The 22,356-nt window shown below is 36.1% G+C and overlaps 3 protein-coding genes across 10 annotated transcripts; 2 read left to right on the forward strand and 1 right to left on the reverse strand.

The window, feature by feature from the left end:
- Positions 1-1,541: 1,541 nt before the first annotated feature.
- Positions 1,542-6,295, forward strand: LOC143470682 (DIS3-like exonuclease 2). Its single transcript, XM_076968950.1, has 2 exons — positions 1,542-2,549; positions 2,729-6,295. Exon 2 carries the CDS (start codon positions 2,790-2,792, stop codon positions 5,604-5,606), a length of 2,817 nt encoding a protein of 938 aa, XP_076825065.1. The 5' UTR covers positions 1,542-2,549; positions 2,729-2,789; the 3' UTR covers positions 5,607-6,295.
- On the forward strand, positions 6,247-19,341 carry LOC143470633 (phospholipid-transporting ATPase IB-like). Of its 8 annotated transcripts, none has more exons than XM_076968925.1 (30): positions 6,297-6,377; positions 7,570-7,654; positions 8,214-8,310; positions 8,391-8,490; positions 8,943-9,041; positions 9,619-9,705; positions 10,169-10,312; positions 10,431-10,564; positions 10,992-11,160; positions 11,671-11,776; positions 11,897-12,024; positions 12,181-12,347; positions 12,428-12,497; positions 12,628-12,776; positions 12,997-13,099; positions 13,175-13,340; positions 13,477-13,568; positions 13,660-13,749; positions 13,900-14,103; positions 14,508-14,720; positions 15,087-15,233; positions 15,369-15,479; positions 15,618-15,692; positions 15,790-15,991; positions 16,098-16,159; positions 16,237-16,293; positions 16,458-16,654; positions 16,730-16,831; positions 17,389-17,449; positions 18,386-18,526. In XM_076968925.1, exons 2-29 carry the CDS (start codon positions 7,597-7,599, stop codon positions 17,438-17,440), a joined length of 3,381 nt encoding a protein of 1,126 aa, XP_076825040.1. In that variant the 5' UTR covers positions 6,297-6,377; positions 7,570-7,596; the 3' UTR covers positions 17,441-17,449; positions 18,386-18,526. The 8 variants fall into 8 exon arrangements, with proteins under 8 accessions (XP_076825033.1, XP_076825040.1, XP_076825049.1 ...); XM_076968934.1 differs by lacking the exon at positions 17,389-17,449 and adding an exon at positions 16,926-16,970 and having other exon boundaries at positions 18,386-18,480; XM_076968941.1 differs by lacking the exon at positions 18,386-18,526 and adding an exon at positions 16,926-16,970.
- On the reverse strand, positions 18,835-21,296 carry LOC143470692 (translation machinery-associated protein 16-like). The gene is made up of 4 exons (XM_076968960.1): positions 20,935-21,296; positions 20,301-20,524; positions 19,568-19,750; positions 18,835-19,494 (listed from the first exon to the last, which is right to left on the reverse strand). The coding sequence occupies exons 1-4, from the start codon at positions 20,935-20,937 to the stop codon at positions 19,389-19,391; spliced, it is 516 nt and encodes a 171-aa protein (XP_076825075.1). The 5' UTR covers positions 20,938-21,296; the 3' UTR covers positions 18,835-19,388.
- Positions 21,297-22,356: the final 1,060 nt, after the last annotated feature.

Consider the following 22,356-nt stretch of genomic DNA (forward strand, 5'->3'; position numbering starts at 1 on the left):
GCAAAATAAGTTTGAAGCTGGAGATCGAACATTTTGAGAATAGTATAAGTCTATTGTCTCCAGTCAATTTATTATTTCGAAAATAAACGAATAACCTTTCCTATAGCAGAGAGAGGGATTCTGTGAGCTATAGTCTGCTTATTTCGTTGTGGTTAGTTTCTACTGTACAAGCTAAGATATGCTTTACCATGATCAATTATGTAACTTTGGCAAAACTTTTTAAAGAAAGTAGTTTAAAGTTGGAAAAAATTGCCAGAAAATAACTAAAAACTAGCACATAATATTTGTAGCAGTAAATGCAAAACGAGAGCTGTTTATAACTTAAGGATCACAAAATCACTGCAAACTATAGCCTACGACTGCTATTACAATTACGATTGCTAATGTAGCCTAATTGTATTTTACGAATTTTATTTTATTTTACTGTATACTATATCAGCCAACATCATACTTTTTACGAAATTATTAAGCGTAACAATATCAGGTTAATATGATCTGCAGTCGCTTTATTACGAAACATCCATATTCAAAACAACAATTAGGCCTACTACAAAAAAACATTTAAAACTAAATTGATACGAGCATAACAGAAAAGATCAGAAAGTCCATTAATTAATCGTAAACAAAGAAGTTGTTCTTAAAGGGAAATTTTCCTTATGGGTCACTTCACAGAAAAGTTGCCTAAAGACCTCGGCCGCGATATAGCAATATAACACACCTATACCACTGGCTACAAGTCCACACTGCCACAAGAATACTCTGTTCGTCAATCAGTTCAAAGGTTGAATCGTCCGACCACCGAATAAATTTACTACGTAACAAAGGGGGTTCAATATTTTGCAAGGGGTCATTATTTGGCACGACACCGTTACCCAAAGTTTCTATGAACTTTGCCGTTAACAAGCGGTCAGAATGACGAACTCTATAAGCATAACATACTAATAGACATGTTTTAGTATACTATACTATAAACAGGGTTAACATACCGTTCTTATTTCTAAGTTTTGTCCTTATTTCGAAGGTGTTTGTCTTAAAAAATATTAATGTCCTTTTTTCTAAGCAACGTCCTTATTTTTGTCTTATTTTTAAGACAGAGAGCCTATTTTGCGTATTTCGACACTTTAGTATGCCATTTTGTACAAAAGAGATACCAAAATCAAAAACATAGGAACATTGATTGCCTTCTCCTGTTGTGCACTGTTTAAGGTAGTATTCTTCTTTCGCTTCCTAGTCGTCCTTATTATTGAGTCATGACCGATGGCAATCCTAGCTATAAGTATGCAATTGGATTGAGCTAAAAAAATTATTTGAGAATGTTGAATAACATTGCTGTTTTTTTTGTCGCTGTTCCTTTGTTTTTTTGTTAGAAAATCTTGCTTTTGAATATTCTTTAAGATTTATAAACTTGTATTTGTTCCTAAAAGTCCGTATTTTACCTTTTTTACGGCATCCATAAAAGTCCTTACCGATTCTGTCTATTACCCCACTCTATCAAGGCAGTAAAGCCAGGCCGCCCACGTAAGATGTTCTACAGTGACACTTTTTGAGGGGTCTGGTGTAGAAGTGCACAGCCACAGGATGCCATTGTATAGTAGGCCTCGAACCACAACTCCTCAAATCGTGATGTCATCTGATTGTGGACTTGTGTACTAGAACTTTTTTGAGTGTGTTTCAAAAGCCCTATGCCTATAGGCTGACCCTACATATCTAAAATTATTTTGTGCATGCTCAGTGTCCTCACCTAATCGCCTCTCTTGCTATTGGATACTTTGCTTTGAGTTCTCCGGATAAATGCGCCAATAAATATAAGAGAGTAAATATTTCAGCGAAACTAGTCACGCATGCAGCCGGTTTGAACCTAAAACTGCAATTGGTATAGGCAATGCAAAAAGTTTATTTTAGCTGGCCTATTTAAGGTTTTATTGAAATTTGAGCCCTGTCATGGCAAGTTTGCATTTTAGCACAGGGACATTTACACCCAAAAAATTAAGGTCGATGTTTATGCCACAATATTAATACTCTAGTTATTTTCTGCCGTAACTAGGCTAGGCTAGAGTTAGCTTAATTATTAGTTTAATCTTTATGAATAGAGCTGATTGGAAAGCGGTAAATTGGCTTGCACTTGCAATTTGTGAATGCTTGTTTATAGTGACACGATTTTGTGACACCATGCCAAAAAGGCTGTATAGCTGATATTTACACCGATGGCATAACAATATTTGCTCCTTTGCCACGCTGGAGATCTCCGGCGTATCATACAAACTTTCCATTCAGGGTTTGAATTGATTAAAAAGTAGATTTAGGTTAGTTTTCTATGTTATAACATTTACATTAGGTTAACAAGAAACTAAAAAATAGCTTCAAACGCACGATTTTTCTTGTGAAATAGTATTAATGTAATCATCTATAAATGTAATACCAAAATTCTCACCATACTGGTTACGTAATGCAAACTTTGCAGTGAAGCTTATCACCCAGGTCTTTAACAGCTGGCTCGTCAGACTGTCTATTGGAGTAGTCACGTTCATTTCAATATGGCTGATGATTGAGTAAGTAGATCTGTTGGGATTGAAAGATCCAAACCCCCATTTTTTCAGTGTAATGTTATATTTTGCTATGAAAGTCAAGGTTTTATAATTGTATTATTGTTTCGACTATCAATAAAATGGATTGTAGGTTATTGTTGGCCGGATGTGTACAGTGCTTTATTTTTCGTGCAATATTTCAGATTGACTGGCGTATTTTATTAATTACTGAAGTGTCAGTCGTACAACTGAAACAGGTTTTGAATGTTTACAAGAATAAACTGTTTTCAAAGTTTAAAGCACAGAATGAGTTCTGAAATGTCCGTCTCAACACAACAACATGCTTCTAAATCTAATGAAAAAAACAAAAGAAATCGATACAGAAGCAGAAATCAGCACCAGCCGTCTCGGTCTAATAACTTTCCAAATAAATGGCCCAGTAATAAACACTGTGTTGTAAATTTTTTGCACCCAAAATGCAACCTTGTTGATGTTGACAAACTAACCGAAGGGATTGGAACTGTCAAAGAAAGAATGATTATCCCTTATAAAGCCCAGTTTCTCACAAAAGTTCAAATGGGAAGTAGTTCTGAAGCTGAAAAGGTCTGGCAGAAGTACAATAAAAATCTACCTCCAGACATAATATCGGTGACTCCAGATCAGTCTTATATGCTAAGTCCAAGGGGACCAAAGCAAAATACTCCACAGCGCAAAAATAAATTACTCTATGATGAATACATGTCAAAGGATGATGTTGACAAGGGCATAGCAAATGGTGAAATTGTTACTGGTGCACTTCGAGTAAACTCAAAGAAATATACGCATGCCTTTATATCTTATGAAACTGGCAAAGACATTTTGATTGATGGGTTAAGGGATAGGAACCGTGCATTTGATGGTGATATTGTTGCCATAAAAATAAAAGAAAAAAGTGATTGGGTACAGGAATCGAATTTTGAAAAAAGAGTGGAAACTGCTGCCAGCAAGGTGGAAAACATGTCAATGGAGGAAAACAAACCTTTTCAAGAGTCTTCAATCTTGTCAGACTCCAGTCTCAGTGGTACAAGAATGACTGGTGTTGTGGTGGCTATTTTGGAACAAAAGAATCATCGTACTGCTGTTGGTGTGATTAAAGTTGACGAAGCCAAAAAACTGAAGTATGAGTTTGCTACATTTTCCCCACGCTCAAATGCATTTCCGAGAGTTTATGTGTCAATGTCAAGTTTGACAGATGTTATCTCGAAGCAAGATTGTGAAAAGATTTTGTTTGCTGTTAAGGTGACCGGATGGCCAGCTACCAGCAAACTACCTTTAGGTGAACTTTGTGAAGCAGTGGGACAAAGTGGGGACATAAAAGCTGAAACAAAACGCATCTTGATTGATAATGACATCGACCATGAAGAATTTTCTGAAGAGGTTCTTGCTTGTTTACCTAAAAATTTACCTTGGACGATTCCAGGAGAAGAGAAGCAAAAACGAAGAGATTTTACAAATGAATGCATATTTACTATTGATCCTGCTACTGCCAGAGACCTTGATGATGCTCTGCACTGCAAAAGGCTTTCAGACGGAAATTTTGAAGTTGGTGTGCACATTGCCGATGTTAGTTACTTTGTAAAGTCTGCCACTGCTTTGGATAAGATTGCCAGCCAGCGATGTACGTCAGTGTACCTAGTTCAACAAGTGATCCCTATGTTGCCACATCTGTTGTGTGAGGAGTTATGTAGCTTAAATCCAGGAACAGAAAGACTTGCTTTTTCCGTTGTTTGGAAGCTTGCCAGAAATGGAAGGATCTTATCAGAGTGGATGGGAAGGTCTGTCATCAAGTCTTGTACCAAGTTTAGTTATGATCATGCGCAGACCATGATTGAGAATCCTGATTATGATTATGATGACTCTGAGCAATCGAGCGATGGAAAATTTCCAGCCATTGACGGACGTTTCAGTTTAAATGAAATAAAAGAGAAAATTTTGGATCTTTTTGTTATCAGTCAGAGCTTAAGGAAGCAGAGATTCGATAACGGAGCATTGCGGCTCGATCAAGTCAAGCTTTCATACATGCTTGATGCTGAAACAGGATTTCCTAGTGGATGTTTTGCCTTTGAACGCAAGAGCAGCAATGAATTAATTGAAGAGTTTATGTTACTTGCAAATATGGCTGTCGCTCATAAAATATATAAAGCCGTTCCTACACATGCATTTCTGCGCTCTCATCCCGAACCGAAAGAAATGATGATGGATGATGTTGTCAATCACTGCAACTCAATTGGACTTGATCTAGATGCCAGCTCCTCTGGAAATTTGGCCAGAACCATACAATCATGTTGTGGCAATGATGCTTTGGCAACTTTACGGCAACAAGCTCTCTTCTTTCTTGCTATCAAGCCTCAGCAGTTAGCTATATATCTGTGCTCTGGGATGGAAAGCGACGAATCTAAATATCGTCATTATGCTTTGAATGCCCCGCTTTACACTCATTTTACCTCACCAATAAGACGTTATGCAGATGTTATTGTTCATCGGCAACTTGCTTATGTGTTGGAAGATATTAACAAAAGGGAAGAAATGTTGCTGCCGGCTGAAGAACTTCAGACACAAGCAGAATTGTGCAATCAACGTAAGTACAATTCAAAGGTTGCCCAAGAACTCAGCATTGAATTGTTTTTCAATTTGCTGGTTAACAAATATGGGCCACTAGAAGGGAAGGGTATGGTAATATATGTTTACGACCACAGTTTTGACTTGCTTTCCGTTGAATATGGTGTGAAACGAAGGGTTTATGTGGATTCAATACCAGGCACACAATATAAACTCGAAGAAGGTCCTGTGACAGGAAAAAATCTAAAAGTAAATGTACTGAAAATAAAATGGCTGAAAAACTGCCCAGACAATGCGCCTGCAGCTGAAGATAACTCATATGACGAATCAGTGGAAGGTGTGGAACAAGTTATTGAAGTCTTTAGTGTTGTTGACATCATTTTGCAAAAGCAAGAACCGGAAACAGTGAATTCTATTAAAGTAACTCTGAAAAGCCCACTATTGGAAGAAGAAAACGAATTGAAGATGGTTGGTGAAAGTTGAAGAATTTTTATTAAAATCGCCCTTATTTTGAATATTGATACTTACACTATAAAACACGTAATTGTAATTAATGGGCAATAGTTTTGATGTCTTTTTAGGGTGTTTTTATTAAGTAAAATGTACACACTTGGTGTATACTTCAGCTAATAATAAATAATATGCATAGTTAACATTTGTGTCGTGTTTTGTTTTTCCAAGCGTACATATAATGTACACATGATGGTTATAACACACAACCCTAGTGCTGGTTTTGGCTGATTTGGCTTGTCACATGCTTTAGAATTTCCATATTGTGTGGTTTTCGTTAAGTATATTGCTGTGATAAATCCTGTTGTGAAGTGTGTCAAAATTTTGTGTAATAAGGTATAATTGATTAAAAATTTAAATCATTTATTCTTCACTAATAGAATGGCATTTAGAATTTTTGTCTTGATTACAGCTGTAAAGACAAAAGTACTGTCTGTTTTTGGCATTTTGACTGCACTTCAGTTAGTCATGCTTTGATATGTCATAATGACTTAAAAAATTTATGGTAACTTAAATTGGCGTTATAATTAGCGCTCCAAGGTGGTAAAGCCAGCTCATAGTTTTGAATTGTTAAAGTTAATGTAATTATGTGTGTTTATTTGCTATGAAATGGAAACAGAGTGAGTTGTTTTTTGGCTTCATTTTGCTTTGAATTCTCTGAACAGGTCCTGTTAGATATGCTTAGATTGTTAATGTAATTCTGAAAGATGGAGCGGATTCGTTCCCAATTTAGTGTTTTGACAGGTAAGAAGTTTTTATCTTAGCAATACACCCTTGGTTGGTATCATAATATAAGTAATAATTTATATATATATGTATACTTACTGACTGCAAATAATTAGTTGCTGCACTAATGTAGTTTTCCCTTTGTCCAGCTATTATATTTTGGTAGCTTTATTTAGCTTCAACCTCTGAACTGAACAGACAGTTGTAAATAATCGTATTCTAATTGCACAGCTTTAAGAGACAAAAAACTAAACTAGGCTGAAACACAACAAGTAAAATTAAACAAACCATAAAAGGAAACTGGTAATCTTAAAATGATGAATCGCAATCACGCAACTGAAAAGAACTGAAGAGAACTGAGGGGCTGAACTGAGAACATCATTACGAGATATGCGGCGGAGCTACACGGGGCGTTGATTAATGATTGCGCGGGGCGTTGCATTAATCATTACAACCTCTAATGCAGAAAGAACAATTTATATTCAGTATATAGGCTACCCTGTGCAATAAACTTCAACTTAGTTGATGGTTTAAATTTTTTTGTATATATTTTCTGGTTGTTGTTCTGCATGCTTTTACATTTCTACAATGTTTGCAATTTTGCATGGCATGTTACATGGGCATATTTTATAGCGGACATTGGCACCTGTAGGTTTAGTTGTTCAGTTGAAGAACATTTACATGTTATAAGCATGCAGTGTTCCTGGTACGGTAATCTGGTCGTAAGGTGTGACACTTTTATTGATTAAAAAATTTCCCTGGTAAACTGGTAGCTTGTAAGTGAAACAGATCTATTGATTTGTGATACATCTTTTTAATTTGTTCAATTTGTCGCAACGTATTGGAGAGTAACCAGTTTTCTAGAACAAAAGAACTGTATTTCTTGCAAATTTTGTGGTTACCAATTTTAGTTCGATTTGTCAACTGTTGGTTGTGAGGCAGTGCAGCAGCTTACTAGTCAACCAATGTGCAGTTGAATCATTGTTGAATGTTAATTCTGTTGAAGTTCATAAGGTTGATTGATGCAGTAAATTTTGGTAGATTTTTAGGTTGATGCAATAGAGGAATGATTCAAATTAATATAAACAGGTGATAATTAAATGCATGCATTCCTGACCAGGTATTGGGACAATGGGACTGTGACATCGGTTTAGTTTTATGTACACACAGTCATTGTGAATGGGTTTATTAGTTTGTGAAACTGTTGCAGTTTCTAATACCATTGACGTGACTAGTTATGGAGGAAGTTGAACTTGATTTCCAAATGCCTTCAAACAGTGTAGTTCCTCAGTCAGGCAAGTCATTTCATCAATCATGTATGCATGCCATTTCGTTCTATGATTTATTTTTCTGTAGTAATGGTAATTCACTTAGAAGACTTATATATATGATAACTTTTTGTTCCATGTCCAAAATCATTCTTATTTTTGTTTCAATTTTGAGTTCTATGGTTGCATTGTAGAATGATGACTTTTGTTGTTTGTGCTTGTATGCAAACAGAAATTGTGCATTATAATCACAAATTTCACAGTAGTGTGTTTTGCTTGAGATTCTTCAACTGGTAGAAATAATTCCATTTGATGTTATTCACTGTAAATACTTTGCCAAGCATTTGTTTTAACATTTTCTGGTGAAACCTAAAACTGCTTGTTGTGCTTACAAAATACATAATGCTTATATATCATGACTGAATTGACAGAAATCCACTGCTGAATTCAGTTAAGTATGTAGTTACCATCAAAGGTATTTCCTACTTGAATGAGTCATACCTCAGTATGGAGAAAGGACTTTTAGTCACACTATACTTCAACTTTTATAATCATTTGTTTACTCAAGGTATTCTGCTTTTTAAAGGCTCCTCTGATTCCTCATCACAAGAAAACCTGGGTACAAGGACACTTCACTTTAATTGCCCAAATGTTGAACAGTCTTTTGAGCGTAACAGAATTAGGTGAGCGTGTTGGATGTTTAAATATAGCCAAAAGCCCATAAGTGATATGAATATTTAACCGGTGTTATTTACATTTGCAGCACTGGAAAGTACAATTTTGCTACCTTTATCCCACTATTTTTGTTTGAACAATTCCGTAAAGCCTTCAATATATTCTTTCTCATTATATGCATTCTGCAGGTAACAATTTTTTTACACTTTAAATGTTTACATTGCCTATTGAACTCATGCCGTCTGTGAAAATCAAACAGCAAACAGGCCCATAAATAATGATACTCTGTTAAGGCTGTGCTAGTTCCAGTAGTTCTTGTTTGGACATTTTTTTCATCCAAGATTGGTTGAGGTTAGGAGTTAGCTACCATGTGATGGATGATTGCTTTATCAGTTATTTTTTATTTCCCAAAATTTATTTTAAAAATTTGCTATAATCTGCTGCAATTTTCAAATTCAGCTGCAATATGGAGCTTGTTGGTTATATGATTTGTTTGGTCTTTGTATGTCCATAGAAAAGAAAAGTTTCTGCATTGTTAAAATTTTATTTCGCATTTATCAACTTACGTGTATATTTATGCAAGAAAAACTTGTTACAAATCATAAATAATAATCATCCTACTTCCAAATATTTCTTTTAGCAAATTCCTGGAGTTTCACCAACTGGAAGATACACCACCATAGTGCCTCTGACTTTCATCCTGTTGGTTGCCGCTATTAAAGAAATAATTGAAGACTATGTAAGTACATTATCACATTATACTTGGCTGTTTTCATCTCCTTCATGGACCAGCAATGTAACAAACTTCGTTGCTGCATTTATGAAGTATGTTTTGACAGATGCTTGTAAATCACAGGCCCATTAACTTGGATTTATTGGTCCTCATATTCCGACATGCTCAAACATGCCATATGCATTTATTTATGTGTGACTTTTAGCCTCTGCACTGCTCAGTGAATTATTAAGACGCTTTAAAGTTAGAATACATGTTGTTAAATTTCATTTCTATAATTAGTTTTGCTGCAACGCATGCTGTTCTTGTAATAGCATTATAATTTTGATCATCATGTTGTTGGCTGTAATGAGTACGTTGCCATGTAGCATACGTTTGTAGGAAAATTTATTACTTGATGCCTTACATTGTTTCTCAATCATAGTACGGTAATAAATGCAGTGTTTACAGCTGCTTAGAAGCATCCATATAAAATATTAAATTCTCCCCCCACTTTATACTGGAACTTGTTGTAGCAATGTATAAAGTGGCCAGTTTTGTGATAACATATTAAACTTATAACTATTCCCCATTATTTGACCAGAAACGCCACAGGGCCGATGATGCTGTTAACAACCGTTTGATCGAAGTTTTTCGAGAAGGAAAATTTACTGAATTGCGGTGGACACAGGTAACAGAGCCATATTTCACATTTTGCCCGATTCTTAACATTGATGCAGTTTGAAATAGACTTGTTTAGGGCAAACAAATTTAGATTGTTCCGGGTAGAAGCAAGAACGTGTTAGCCTCTAAGAAAACCTATTAAATATGGAGATCATGTGACCTTTTTATATAAATAAATTATGTGATGAATGATGTTTATCAGTATCTTGAAACTTGCCATATGCCGGGATAGCTTCATTTTTAATATTTAGATACCCAATAACCCAACATATTATCACATTTCAAAGCTGTAGATACTTTTAAATTTGTTTGTTTTTTAAGTTTGCTTGAATACAATTCCGATGAATGGATTCATGTTGTTGCATCCTTTTTCATAGTTTGACTGCTGAAATTGGAGGTTTCACATCGATTAAGGTTATATGCTACTGACTATTTCGCAATGACAATTTCTTTGATTTTTGTTTGTGTAGGTGATTGTTGGTGACATTGTAAAGGTTGTTAATGGCAATTTTTTCCCTGGCGACCTTGTACTGCTTTCATCAAGTGAACCACAAGCAATGTGTTATATTGAAACTTCAAACTTAGACGGAGAAACCAACCTGAAAATCAGACAGGTTTAAAGTTTTTTGTGACGGAACAAGCACTTTTGTTTGAACTTTATCAATTTCATGTTTTGAGCTACTTGGCTTCATCGTTTACATTGCATTTACCTCGCTGTTTCATCGATACCAGGGAATTCCTGCAACCACTGGATTGCAGTGCAGTGAAGATTTAAACTCCCTATCTGGTTCCATTGAGTGCGAAGGCCCTAACAGACACTTATATGATTTCTGTGGCAACATTAAACTTGGTGGCGATAGTGGCAGGTAAAGATACATTGAGTATAGTGGAGTTTCAACCTCTAGAACAGCGTTTCTCAACCTTCCTTATGTAACCATCGCTTTTTTGACGATTCACCCTTTACCAATTATAACACGTTGTTGACTTTGCTCCAGAAAGGTTACCTGTAAATAAAAATATCACATCAATTAAACCGCATTTAAGTCTGCTGTCGGCTGCGGCATTATGAATTGCATAAGGCACAGACTATTACCTTTTTATAAAAAATTTTCATAAAAGCCAACCTGAAGGTCCCAAATCACCTTCAGAAAGCATTGCTCCAGAAATTTTTGCACTTATGTCAAGTTCTTACCACCCATTAAAATACAATCATATGTTATAGTCTTGTACAATAATTTTCAAATTTCATGATGTTTAATAAATAATCAAATTGAATTTTATTTTTACATCAAGGTCAATACCACTTGGTCCAGATCAAATGCTCCTTAGAGGAGCCATGTTGAGAAATACTCAGTGGATATATGGAGTTGTGGTTTATACTGGACATGAATCAAAATTGATGAAAAATGCCAAAAGGGCTCCACTAAAAATGTCAAACTTAGACAGGACTACCAACATGCAGGTTGGTAGTTCAAATGAGTTTTTATTATGGTGTACATCTAAACTATACTCTACTGTCTTGCCTTGCCTCCGCCATATATTGTAGTTGCAAAACCTAGGAGCAGGATGTTAACCATAGATATATAACCATCTATCATGTTTAAGCAGTGAGAAAGTGTGGGCGTTTGAAGTTATGCTTGGGGGTTTCCTGGCTATGTACATTCAATGTGCTAATAATAGCGAGTAAATCGCTTAACAATAGCAAATTTCTTTCTTGACAATAGCGGGTATATTGCTTAACAATAGGATATTTTAGATTATGGAAGTTTGCTCTTCTGTTGTTTATTGATGCAGTAGTTACTGTAGAATAGGCCAATTATTCCTACTGTTTTCTTCACACCACCACTGCAATTTTGCTTCGTTCAAAAATCTACTTCTTTGAAAAACTAAGCATTGCTTAAGGCCAACGGTATATAACTGAAGACCTTTAGTTACTTGCGGTTATGTCCTAACTTTTCCTTATACCATACAGATTTGGTTTCTAATGGTGATCTTAATAATAATCTCGCTTGCTTCAGCAATTGGTAGTGAAGTTTGGAAAAAGATGCCAGTTGATAGATGGTATATTGATGATATTGGTAAGTTTTTGAAAATACCCCAAGAAATTTGTCTCCAAATTTTTTGCATTTAGGTGCATCACGATATCTATACCTGCAACCTCTAAACAAAAATATTTCATTTGAGTTTGTTTTTGGCAGGTAGTGGAGCTCGAGGCTTTTTTATGGAGTTGTTAACCTTCATTATTCTCTACAATAACCTCGTCCCTATATCGCTTCTTGTCACATTGGAACTAGTAAAGGCAATTCAGGCTGTCTTTATTAATTGTGTAAGTGCTTTTACTGCTCAATTTCTCTACGCCATCAATTTTTGTAACAGAATGATAACACTTACTCTACCAGTAAAAGTTACACGTTCAAAACAGTTTTTCGTCATAAAATGTTATCGTAAATTCCTCTCAGTAATGATAGATATTTTGTGTCAGGATTTAGACATGTACTATGAGCCGTCGGACACTCCTGCAATGGCACGGACATCAAATCTCAACGAAGAGCTTGGACAAGTGAAATATATTTTTTCAGATAAAACTGGTACCCTAACCCAAAATTACATGGAATTTAAAAAATGTTCAATTGCTGGTGTTAAGTACGGGTAAGTTTTGCAAAGTTTTTCCGTGAATATGCCTCTATAGATAAAGGCTATTGAAGTTGTTGTTTGTTTGTATTAATTAGGGAGACAGCCAATCAGAATGGTGACACGTTTTCTGATGAAGACTTTCTCGAAAGAGTACATAATCCAAAGGTATTAGCATTGGACTTGTTTCACCTCCTGTTTGTTCTCATTCACACTTTTAATAAATTAATCATTCTGCAAAATGAAATAAAATACTGCCGGCACAGAAATTATTATTTTGACGGCTGTGTTGTGCAAGCAGGTGGATCAAGATGATTATGTCCGCAAGTTTATCACAATAATGTCGGTCTGCCACACCGTGGTGCCAGAACATGTAAAGAAACTAAACTCCAATTCTATATCAAACCGTGATGAAACAGATTTCGACCTGGACATGGATAATATCCAGTACATTTATGAATTCCTATTATCATCAGTACATGTCGTGCTAAACTAAGCTCATATGCTATGTAAAGATAGAAATGTCGCTAAAGTTTGATTTGCACTGATCTGTAGATGTTCGGCTATGAAGCTTGTCGAAATATCATGTATCCTGCAATAGCCTCTTGCCAAAAACTTGTGCTGTTGTGCATACAATTCACCTTGTTCAATGCTGTTTTTGTTAAAGGTATCAGTCGTCTTCACCCGATGAAGCTGCTATTGTGAAAGCTGCTCGTAAAATGGGTTTTATTTTTAGCATAAGGACCCCAACACACGTCACTGTAAAAGCTGTAAGTTGTCAAATCAGTCCCCTGATCTTCTCTGTATGTCACGATCTTGCAGAAAAGTGTTTTTTTATCTTGCAGCTTGGTAAAGATGAAAGTTATGAGATTCTGAACGTACTGGAATTTTCTAGCACTCGCAAGCGAATGTCTGTGATCGTTCGGTGTCCGGATGGCGTTATTAGGCTCTTATGTAAAGGAGCAGACAATGTTATCTGTGAAAGGCTCTCCCCTGACTCACATTTTCAATGTAAGTATGAACGGCTTGAAAATAATAAGAAAAATGCTACACATATGCACCGTGTAAACTATTATAATAGGTATCGATAGTACGCTAATTTCCAACACAGTTGAGTACAGTTGTTACATGATGTTGGTTTTTTCAGTGGAAACAGAGAATCATCTGCGGGAATTCGCGAGGGAAGGACTGAGAACTCTTTGTTTTGCCCAGACCGAGTTGGATGAAGACGCCTACATGGTAAACCTGTTATAGGTTTTTTTCTATTGTAAAGCTCTATGTCTTCATGAGAACTCGTATAGTGATCCGCAATGTTGATTTTTATAACCAGGAGTGGAACAAAGGTGCATTTTATAAGGCAAGCACAGCGGTCATTGACAGAGAGGGCCAACTAGAAGCTGCATATGACTTAGTGGAGAAGGTGGGGAATTTTAACTTCTATTGCAAACAATTACAACAGCATCGGCCATTCGAGCGAGTGTGCTGCTACAAGATATGTCCATGTATCCTTTCTTAATTCATTGCTTGTGTGACCTTTGTTCTAAGTGTGCATCAATCTTGTTGAACACAGAATCTTGACCTTATTGGCGCATCTGCAATAGAAGACAAGCTGCAAGATGGAGTTCCCGAGACAATTGCAACTTTAGCAAAAGCAGATATTAAAATCTGGGTGCTAACTGGTGATAAACAGGAAACCGCGATAAATATTGCCTATTCCTGCAAACTGATTACTGAAAAGATGTCTTTGATTATCTTAAATGAAACAACATTAGATGTAAGTGCAATTTTTGCATTAGAACTAGAATTGGTGTAAAAAAAACCTTAGTACTTCGCTTGTCAATCAGTTGTGTAACACGCCCCAAAGCGTACGAAAATCTTTTAGGAGTGTAAAATGCAGGGGTTTACCAAATCTTTGTTAACACTTTCTGATTTTTGAAAATTTTACTTTATCAGATAGCTCTCAAGATTATTTTCGTAAATAAGAGAAATATCACGAATGCTTTTAAGATTAGCGTATGTCAAGAAAATGAGTACTGCCAGGCAATTTAGATTAGCACATGAGGGGTGAAGGTTTTTGAACAAATACAAAATGGTATTTCAAAATAAGATTGACAACCACAAGCTACTCGATCTACTCAGGTAATTTATTCACAAACAAATGGCTACGTATGACCGCAGGGTGTTCGAGAGACGATAATGGAAGCTTTAAACGAGATTGGATCAGAATTCTTGAGGCAGGAAAATGATGTTGCTCTTATCGTGAGTGGAATGACTCTGAAGCACGCACTCTGCGCTGATGTCCAGTCATCATTCCTGGACCTTGCCCTCTCTTGCAAGGCTGTTGTTTGTTGTAGGGTTTCACCCATACAAAAAGCTGAAATAGTCGACTTGGTGAGTATCTATTTTGCAAAGCTTTGATGAAAATACTCACCATGTTGCTTCGCTTTATTGTGGTTAGTATTTTATTATTTATTTTAAAGCATCGAAAAAGAAACCCATGGGTTTCATGAAATTGATTAGTAAAAATATTGAAGTTATATGTTTACTACTATAGACCATTAGACCTGCATATAAGTAGACATTGATCACATTGTCGAAGATTATTGAGAATGAGTATTAGCTATTACTTTCAACTTCTGCAATTAAAGTGTTTGCATCTACTCTTGCGCAACCGTTTTTTGCTCCGAATTACTCGATCTTCCTAGAAATTTCGCTCCTAGTTTTAAGTTGTATTATGTTGCTTCTTATCATTAACAGGTGAAGCACAGATGCAAAGCAATAACACTCGCTATCGGTGATGGGGCCAATGACGTCAGCATGATCCAAGCAGCACACGTAGGTGTGGGAATAAGCGGCCACGAGGGTTTACAAGCTGCAAATTCTTCTGATTACTCCATAGCACAGGTTTTTCCTAATAGTTTAAAGGTTTCATTTAATAATAGCGATGTGAACTGCAACCTAGTTAAAAAAAATAGAAAGCTAAACAAGACAGAATGTTAACTTATCAGTGGCAACATTTATGCTAAATCGTGTTTGCAGTTTGCCTATCTTCAAAAATTACTGCTTGTACATGGTGCATGGAATTACAACCGTCTTGCCAAATGCATATTGTTTTCATTTTACAAAAACATCTGTCTTTATCTTATTGAAGTAAGTCAAATATTTTATCTATGTTCACAGCATAAGTGACACAATAACTGAATATAATGTTAAATATTTTATGAATAGATTTCGAATTGTAGTTATGTAATTTGTGGTTTTAATTCTATAGTTTTTCTCAAATTACAGCTGTGGTTTGCGTTTTTCAATGGATTTTCCGGTCAGATTCTCTTTGACAGATGGACCATATCCTTTTATAATATGGTAGGTTTTACACTATTTGAAGTACAAGCTATTAAGAAAATATGAATGAATATAATTATCAAGGGAAATATTAAAAATGCCATTTTAAAATTTTTAGTTTTTCACTTCCCTGCCACCGTTATCACTTGGCTTGTTTGAGCGGACGTGCAGCAGCGAGAACATGATGAAGTACCCACAGCTCTATTCTATATCACAACGTGCTGTCAAATACAACGCTGGAGTGTTCTGGAAAATGTTTGCCAATTCAACGGTCCATTCATTGCTTCTATTCTTCCTGCCCACTTTTTTGCTATGGCAAGGTCAGTACCTGTAAAACAGACAGGTAAAACTTGTGAGACAATGTGACTATTGATCTGCGTATGCTGTGGTAATTATTCTCGGTAACAATCAACTTTATATTTTCAGATGTTGCCTTTTCCGATGGTAAAGTTGGCGGATATTTGTTTTTAGGAAACTTTGTTTATACGGTAAGTTACAGTGACTTGTTGTTAATAGGCAACCGTTGCAAAATTTTGAGACTAAATCTAACACGTTTCTGTTCCAGTATGTGGTGATTACTGTATGCCTTAAAGCTGGAATGGAGTCGGCCACTTGGACTATAGTAAGTTCCTTGTTCAATTACAGCCTTTGTGTTAATTACTAATCTTCTCAAAGTCATATTATTCTAGTGCTTACACTCAGTTGCAATGAGAGCAGTGCTCCCTCTCGCTTGTGCAGTTGTGCTTTGCGTCGCACAACATCATAAAAGCTTGCTTGTATTTTTAGTTTACACACTTATCGGTCTGGGGCAGCATAATAGTGTGGTTTGCATTTTTCGGAGCTTATTCCCACTTCTTTCCCGTGATACCAATCGGTGCTGAGATGTTGGGCCAGGCAGATAATGTCCTCGCGTCCCCATTATTCTGGTTTGGTTTGATACTCCTCCCACCTGCTGTGCTTTTCCGAGACCTGCTTTGGAAAGTGTAAGCTAAAATCTGTTCGTTGTGTCTAGCAAGGTCATGTGACATCCCTCTTTAAGTTTGTCGATCCCTTCTAAGATTCCGGCGAAGATTTCGGAAATCAGTCGTTGAGGAAGTCCAGGAGATGGAGATGGAGCATATTGATCCGACCAACACCATCATGCAAGCGGCCAAACAGAGGTGGGTGGAACAAGCATGCTGCTCTTGCTTTCCAAGAAAGGTCACGCAAAGAGAAAAAATTTGAAATCGAATATTGTATCTTTCAAAATTGTAGGATTTAGATGTCTTGAAGCTTTCGTGACCCACGCTTGGCATTTTTGTGAGTTCTGCATGAAATAACAAAGTTTCATGTGCATGACAAAAGACATAACAAAATACAGCTACGCTAAGCTGTCCTAATACAATTCAAGCCTGGTATTCAAGTGTTGGAAGTACTAGAACTAATTGTTCATAGGCATTTATCATTATAACAAACTTGAGGCAATGTTCACGTTAGGACTTGGATTGTCCACTTTTACACCTTAAACCTGTTTTACTTGTTGAAGAACAGTTCATGCTTGTGGAACCTTGTTTTTTACTTACGCCCATGGTTTTGTTTTGCATGCCAATTTGTTGGCATTCAGAGTTATTTAACCATTAAGGACACTTCTTATTATTATCTATTGAGCGCACAATACTTTTTGCTTCGTATAGGTGTAGATATCTGAAGGCTCTTAATTCTTTTTGACTCTTTACAGTGACCGCTTTCTGAATATCAGTTTGGACACCCTGCCTAGCACTCAATGTTAATTTGTATTGGTGAGAATTACAGCTTGCTGCTAAAATTGATTATTAGCAGCTTGGTCGTGGCTTAGTTAAATGGTGGTGGAAGTTTATGAATTGCCCATTTGAACTAATGTTCCCTAATTAGGTCTAATTTCGGGATAGGTATCTGCTTTAGAATGATGTGGATATTTCATGTAAATACCAACAGTGCTGCATTAATGCTTGCATGGAGTAGTAATAGATTAGCAGTGTGGCGGTAGATGGCCCTCATAAACATCTAACCACGGCTGGCTATGACATTATTTGTACCTTCGCACTATACTGTATGTTTTACTAGTATAGTGGGGTAGAAATTATGCTAGTGGTGTAATGCGAGCTGAAAGTTATGGTTCGGTTATCCAATTAATCCATTGCTGTTGGGTTTATGAGACTTGAACTTTACACCGCGCTTTGATGTGTTAAGAATTAAGATTGAATCTGGTAAAACATACCGTACTCTAATTATTTCAAGTTATAAACATTTGGTTTAGTTAGTGACCACCTATCAGGCAAAATCTTGTCATTATTAACAAAACTGAAACTAACTTAACATCAATTTTCACCGATCATTTTTACTTTTTGCATTGAATTTCAATATTTCTGAGTTGAGTATGGTGTGCATTGTGTGTGGTTTGAAAAGAAATGCATGAAGTTAATTTGTGCGAAAAGCTTGTCATGCTGATGATTTTCAATAAATTACTTTGCTCTAGATAGACATCAAATAAAAATTCACTGGAAGCTGATAAGGGGTCTTTATACCTCTACCCATACTTTGAAAGAAATACTTTTAAAACGGAATCATGATAATTTTCTCATGATTAATTGAATGTGTTTGCAGTGTGCTTCGTAGCATATATCATTGTAGAATGCTGCTTTACATAAATTTAACGTTTATATATAACCAGGTGGTAAATCTGCGTTTTATTCCAGCCTCTCAGAAAAAGCTCATCTGTTAAAGAACATGTTCGGAGTCTCGGGTAGAAGTGTTGCCGGCGATATACCCCTTGAAATATCAGAAGAACACAGGCCAATATCTTCATCAGTAAGATCGTTGCAAGATCCAAACCTGGGATTTGCATTTTCTCAGGAAGAGGGTGGTGTTGTCTCTCAATCAGACTTAATTCGCCAATACAATTCCGAGCGAAGTAAACCAGAAGGAAATTGAAATTTCTCAACATTTTTCTCTTTGACAGTTGTTTTCATATATGCCTACAAGCAGTCAGTCATTGTCGCAAGATCGTTTGTTTACGCAATTCATATGTGCAAAAGCTATACATTGTCAGCGTACGTGTTGTACTGGGATGCTTAGATAAAAAAGTAATGCTACATAATTTAATTCACTACTTCGTGTCTTGTTTATTATTTGTTGTTAACATATCGTTGTCAAAATTCGTAGTTGTACGCGGTTAAAAAGTTATTATATTAACATATCTATGTCTTTATTCTTTAACCTGCCAGTTACATTACCCAATGAGCGGTGTCCAGGTTAAAGCAACTGCCAATATTTACAAAGAGCAAAGTGGTAATTTCTTTTGTATGAACCGTTATAGTTTTGCAATTTATTTGCTTGTTATTACCTACTACTGATTTTGATGCATTTGACAGAAAAATTTATTTGTATCGTTATAACTAAGTCATGAAAAAATTCAGCGGCATCAACTTTCCATAAGCACTATTTTATAGCATGAGCTATAAATCATATGTTTCTGTTCCATTTATATTATAATATATTATAGTTGTTATGATACTTGTTAAGTTTTCTTTTTGAATGGTCTATGCTGTTTGTGAACTATTGTAAACAGAATCAGCAAATGCATGCATTTACATACGGCTCATGCAATGGTTTATATTTTGAAGTAAGAATGTAACCAATATCACTTTCTGTATCACAATGTGTAACGTCTTCATTGAAACAGCAACAGAGCAATAAATGTCAGGATCTTGATGTATTAACAATGGTATTACTTTTCGCTTTGGCAAATTTTATCAATTTCAACTTGGGCAGAGATTTGGCTTCACCATTCCAAGTTTTGAATTTTCTAAAATCCAAATGATATTTAGTGAAATATCTGGGGAACCAAATATTGAATCAAACAATAATGAGGCACCCACCGAACAAACTCCGCATTTAGTAAATCAGGTATCTCAATCCCAGCAGAGTTGAACAGCATGGCCTCATGTTCCTGTGCTATGGTTATTGCACGCTCCCTGGCATGATGTTGTGTGGAATTTCTACATCCCACATTTTGGATAATACTGATTTGTTCCAATTCATCTGTGAAACGCTGAAGGTACCTAAAATGGTTTAAACATATCTGTAGCTTAAATATTTGTTGGGGTAAAATTAGTACTTGGTTGGTGACCTTTTCACGCAATTGTAAAAACTATGAACCCATACAGACATTTTTTATTTAAGAAACCGTAAAGACCTCAAGTTTCTACAAGCTTTGAAACTTTAGCATCGGGACAAACATTTTTGTCATTCGTTATTGTTGCTCTGGTTTTAAATTTGACATGATCAAAATCGTATGGCTATGTTTAAAGCATTGCCGTCAAACTCCAATTTTAACATTTTCTTAACTGAAAAAGGCTAATTCTGCCTTTGTTCAGTGGTCTTTCATTGAAAAGCAGGTCATAGGTTAATGAATACTCTTAAAACATTTCAAAAGCATTTTTACCAAAGCTTGAGAAAGTGAAGGCCACCTACAATCAGAAGCTTCAGCCCAAAGTTTTTTGTACAAATAATAGTGTGTAGTCTACGTAGCCCTGATGTATTTGGTATACGTATATACATAAATTAATACAGGCACATTTAACAATAGGTTAGTGTCATTGCCTAACAAACCTTTCTACCAAGTCTTCTAAAATTGGTCTGTCATAGTAGGTAATTTGGTCATCCATATTTTCTTGAAACCATAACAGCTTTTTCACCACCCCATCAAGTTTTGATGCTTTTTCCTTGATTTTGTCCAATTTCTTATGATGCTTGTGAGTTGATCTCGCTAATTGCAAAGCTTTGCGACTGTTTGGATGGATCAACGACTTTGACTTTTGTTTAGGTGCTTTTGGCTGCAACATGGTAAAAGTTCAAGGCGTCATATATTCATCACAAAGCAAGGTTTTTGAAAGTAGCATTTTATAGTTTATCGTATTTAAAAATAGCCTAGCACTGGTACCAGTCTATGGCAGTGGCACAAAACTTAACACCCATTAGATTGACTGGAAATTATGGCAAGTTTTGACGAAAAATCATGTTTACAAATATGCAAATTTTGGCATGATGGCGTGCACTGAAGCCTCAATTCTATATTTACCATAAATTGGCGTTCAAACAACGTGTTTATTGATTTTTCTTTGTTTATTGATTATAAATCCGCATGATGTAAATATTTGGTATGCATGTAATGGTGATGAATCTTGTGCGTACAGGTGCAACATTTTCCCCTTCGGCCCACAAGGCCAGTGTACTAAGTACTTACCATATTTTAACAGCTTTTTCAAAGCCAAGTTCACCACGGGCAGACTGGTTTGGAAAATTAACACCAATAGGCCTCCCACATCAACGACAGCGTGAAATGTATTTCATAAGATTGATCTTTTACAGGGGACGGTAATGAATGCTCAAGTTCTCAATTCCAACAATAGAGTACCAGTACCTATAAAAAATCTGCAGTAACTTAACGTATTAGTCAATCAGGCTGGTCCGCTAGTGCATCCACAATTTCACTAACATCACAAACACCATTACGTTTGTTATGATCACTTTAAGTTCGTGCCTATTGCTTTTTACAGCTAGCCTAGCCTAGCTAGCTTCAGGCTAGCCTAGTGCTTTTTACAGCAAGCAATACCGTACTGTAATAAGGACAGTTTTAAATTCGGGCATTACTATGTAGCGGCCGTTGGGGGACTTTTTAGTTTGTCGCTGGTTGGCGCCCTCGGGATGCTCCCAGCACGTGTTGATTTCCGCACTGTACGTTCGTTTTACTACCCCATTCGTTTATGCACTGCTTGAGCACAGGACGCAAGATTAAATAAAGGTTGAACTAAGAAGGTGGTGTTCATTTACTTTAATATATGAACAAAACTGGCATACAACTAAAACAGCAACCTTCTGAAACAAGGAGTCAACAACGGAACAACGCAACAACAACTTATCTTTGCCATAACTATACAAAAAATCAATAAAACAAAATAAAAAATGTATGCCAATCGAAACTCGATCGATGAGAAATCATCATTGATTTTAAGTTGTGCAAAAAATTTCTCCCGTCCGAGAACAAGATTAGGTTATCAGGGTCTAGTGAAGAAGTGCACAATATAAATGACGTTACAGTTTGAGTAGCTGGGGTCTAGTATACAAATGCATCCTGTGGTTGTGCACTTCCGCACTAGATCTCATTATCGTACCATCGCTCATCTATTTAACTTCGCTTTTCTAACTTATGTTTATAACTTATATTACGTCTAACTCATACATAAATACTTACGCCGCACAGTTAAAGGCGAAAAATACAACCCTCAGACGTAGGAAAGTCTTTGTACGACATCCGGGGATCTTCATCACTCGAGTCCTGATCACAGAGCTAGTCTTTGAGCAAGTTCCGATCGTCACACATTTTTTCTTTTGTTTTTTTTTTAAATATTTTTATGTAGTGTTGTCCGAATATAGAACTGTAGGTCCACTAAACAGGGGCAAGTGTCGATAATAATCTGTAATCTCCTTTGCCCAAAGAGATTTCAACAGTATGGCACCAACGATATAAAGAACTTCTTATAATCATCTTCTAAAGAATAGTTCTTTATATCGTTGATGGCACCATTGGGTTTCGAATACGGAACACAAGCCACAGTTAGTTGTCGAACCTGGTAGCTTTCTGAATATGTACAGTAGTTTAACTAAA

Source organism: Clavelina lepadiformis, chromosome 1, assembly GCF_947623445.1.
Source record: "Clavelina lepadiformis chromosome 1, kaClaLepa1.1, whole genome shotgun sequence".
NCBI lineage: Eukaryota > Metazoa > Chordata > Ascidiacea > Aplousobranchia > Clavelinidae > Clavelina > Clavelina lepadiformis.

Bases quoted from the DNA above. Each gene is read 5' to 3' on its own strand.
- LOC143470682 (XM_076968950.1), top strand. From the start codon at position 2,790: ATGTTTACAAGAATAAACTGTTTTCAAAGTTTAAAGCACAGAATGAGT.
- LOC143470692 (XM_076968960.1), bottom strand. The intron at 19,751-20,300 runs GTTTGTTAGGCA...AAACCATTTTAG, and splicing joins TTAGAAGACTTGGTAGAAAG to GTACCTTCAGCGTTTCACAG. The intron at 19,495-19,567 runs GTGGGTGCCTCA...TTTGGATTTTAG, and splicing joins CTAAATGCGGAGTTTGTTCG to AAAATTCAAAACTTGGAATG.
- LOC143470633 (XM_076968897.1), top strand. From the start codon at position 7,597: ATGGAGGAAGTTGAACTTGATTTCCAAATGCCTTCAAACAGTGTAGTT. The intron at 14,721-15,086 runs GTGAGTATCTAT...TATCATTAACAG, and splicing joins AAGCTGAAATAGTCGACTTG to GTGAAGCACAGATGCAAAGC. The intron at 15,992-16,097 runs GTCAGTACCTGT...TTATATTTTCAG, and splicing joins CACTTTTTTGCTATGGCAAG to ATGTTGCCTTTTCCGATGGT.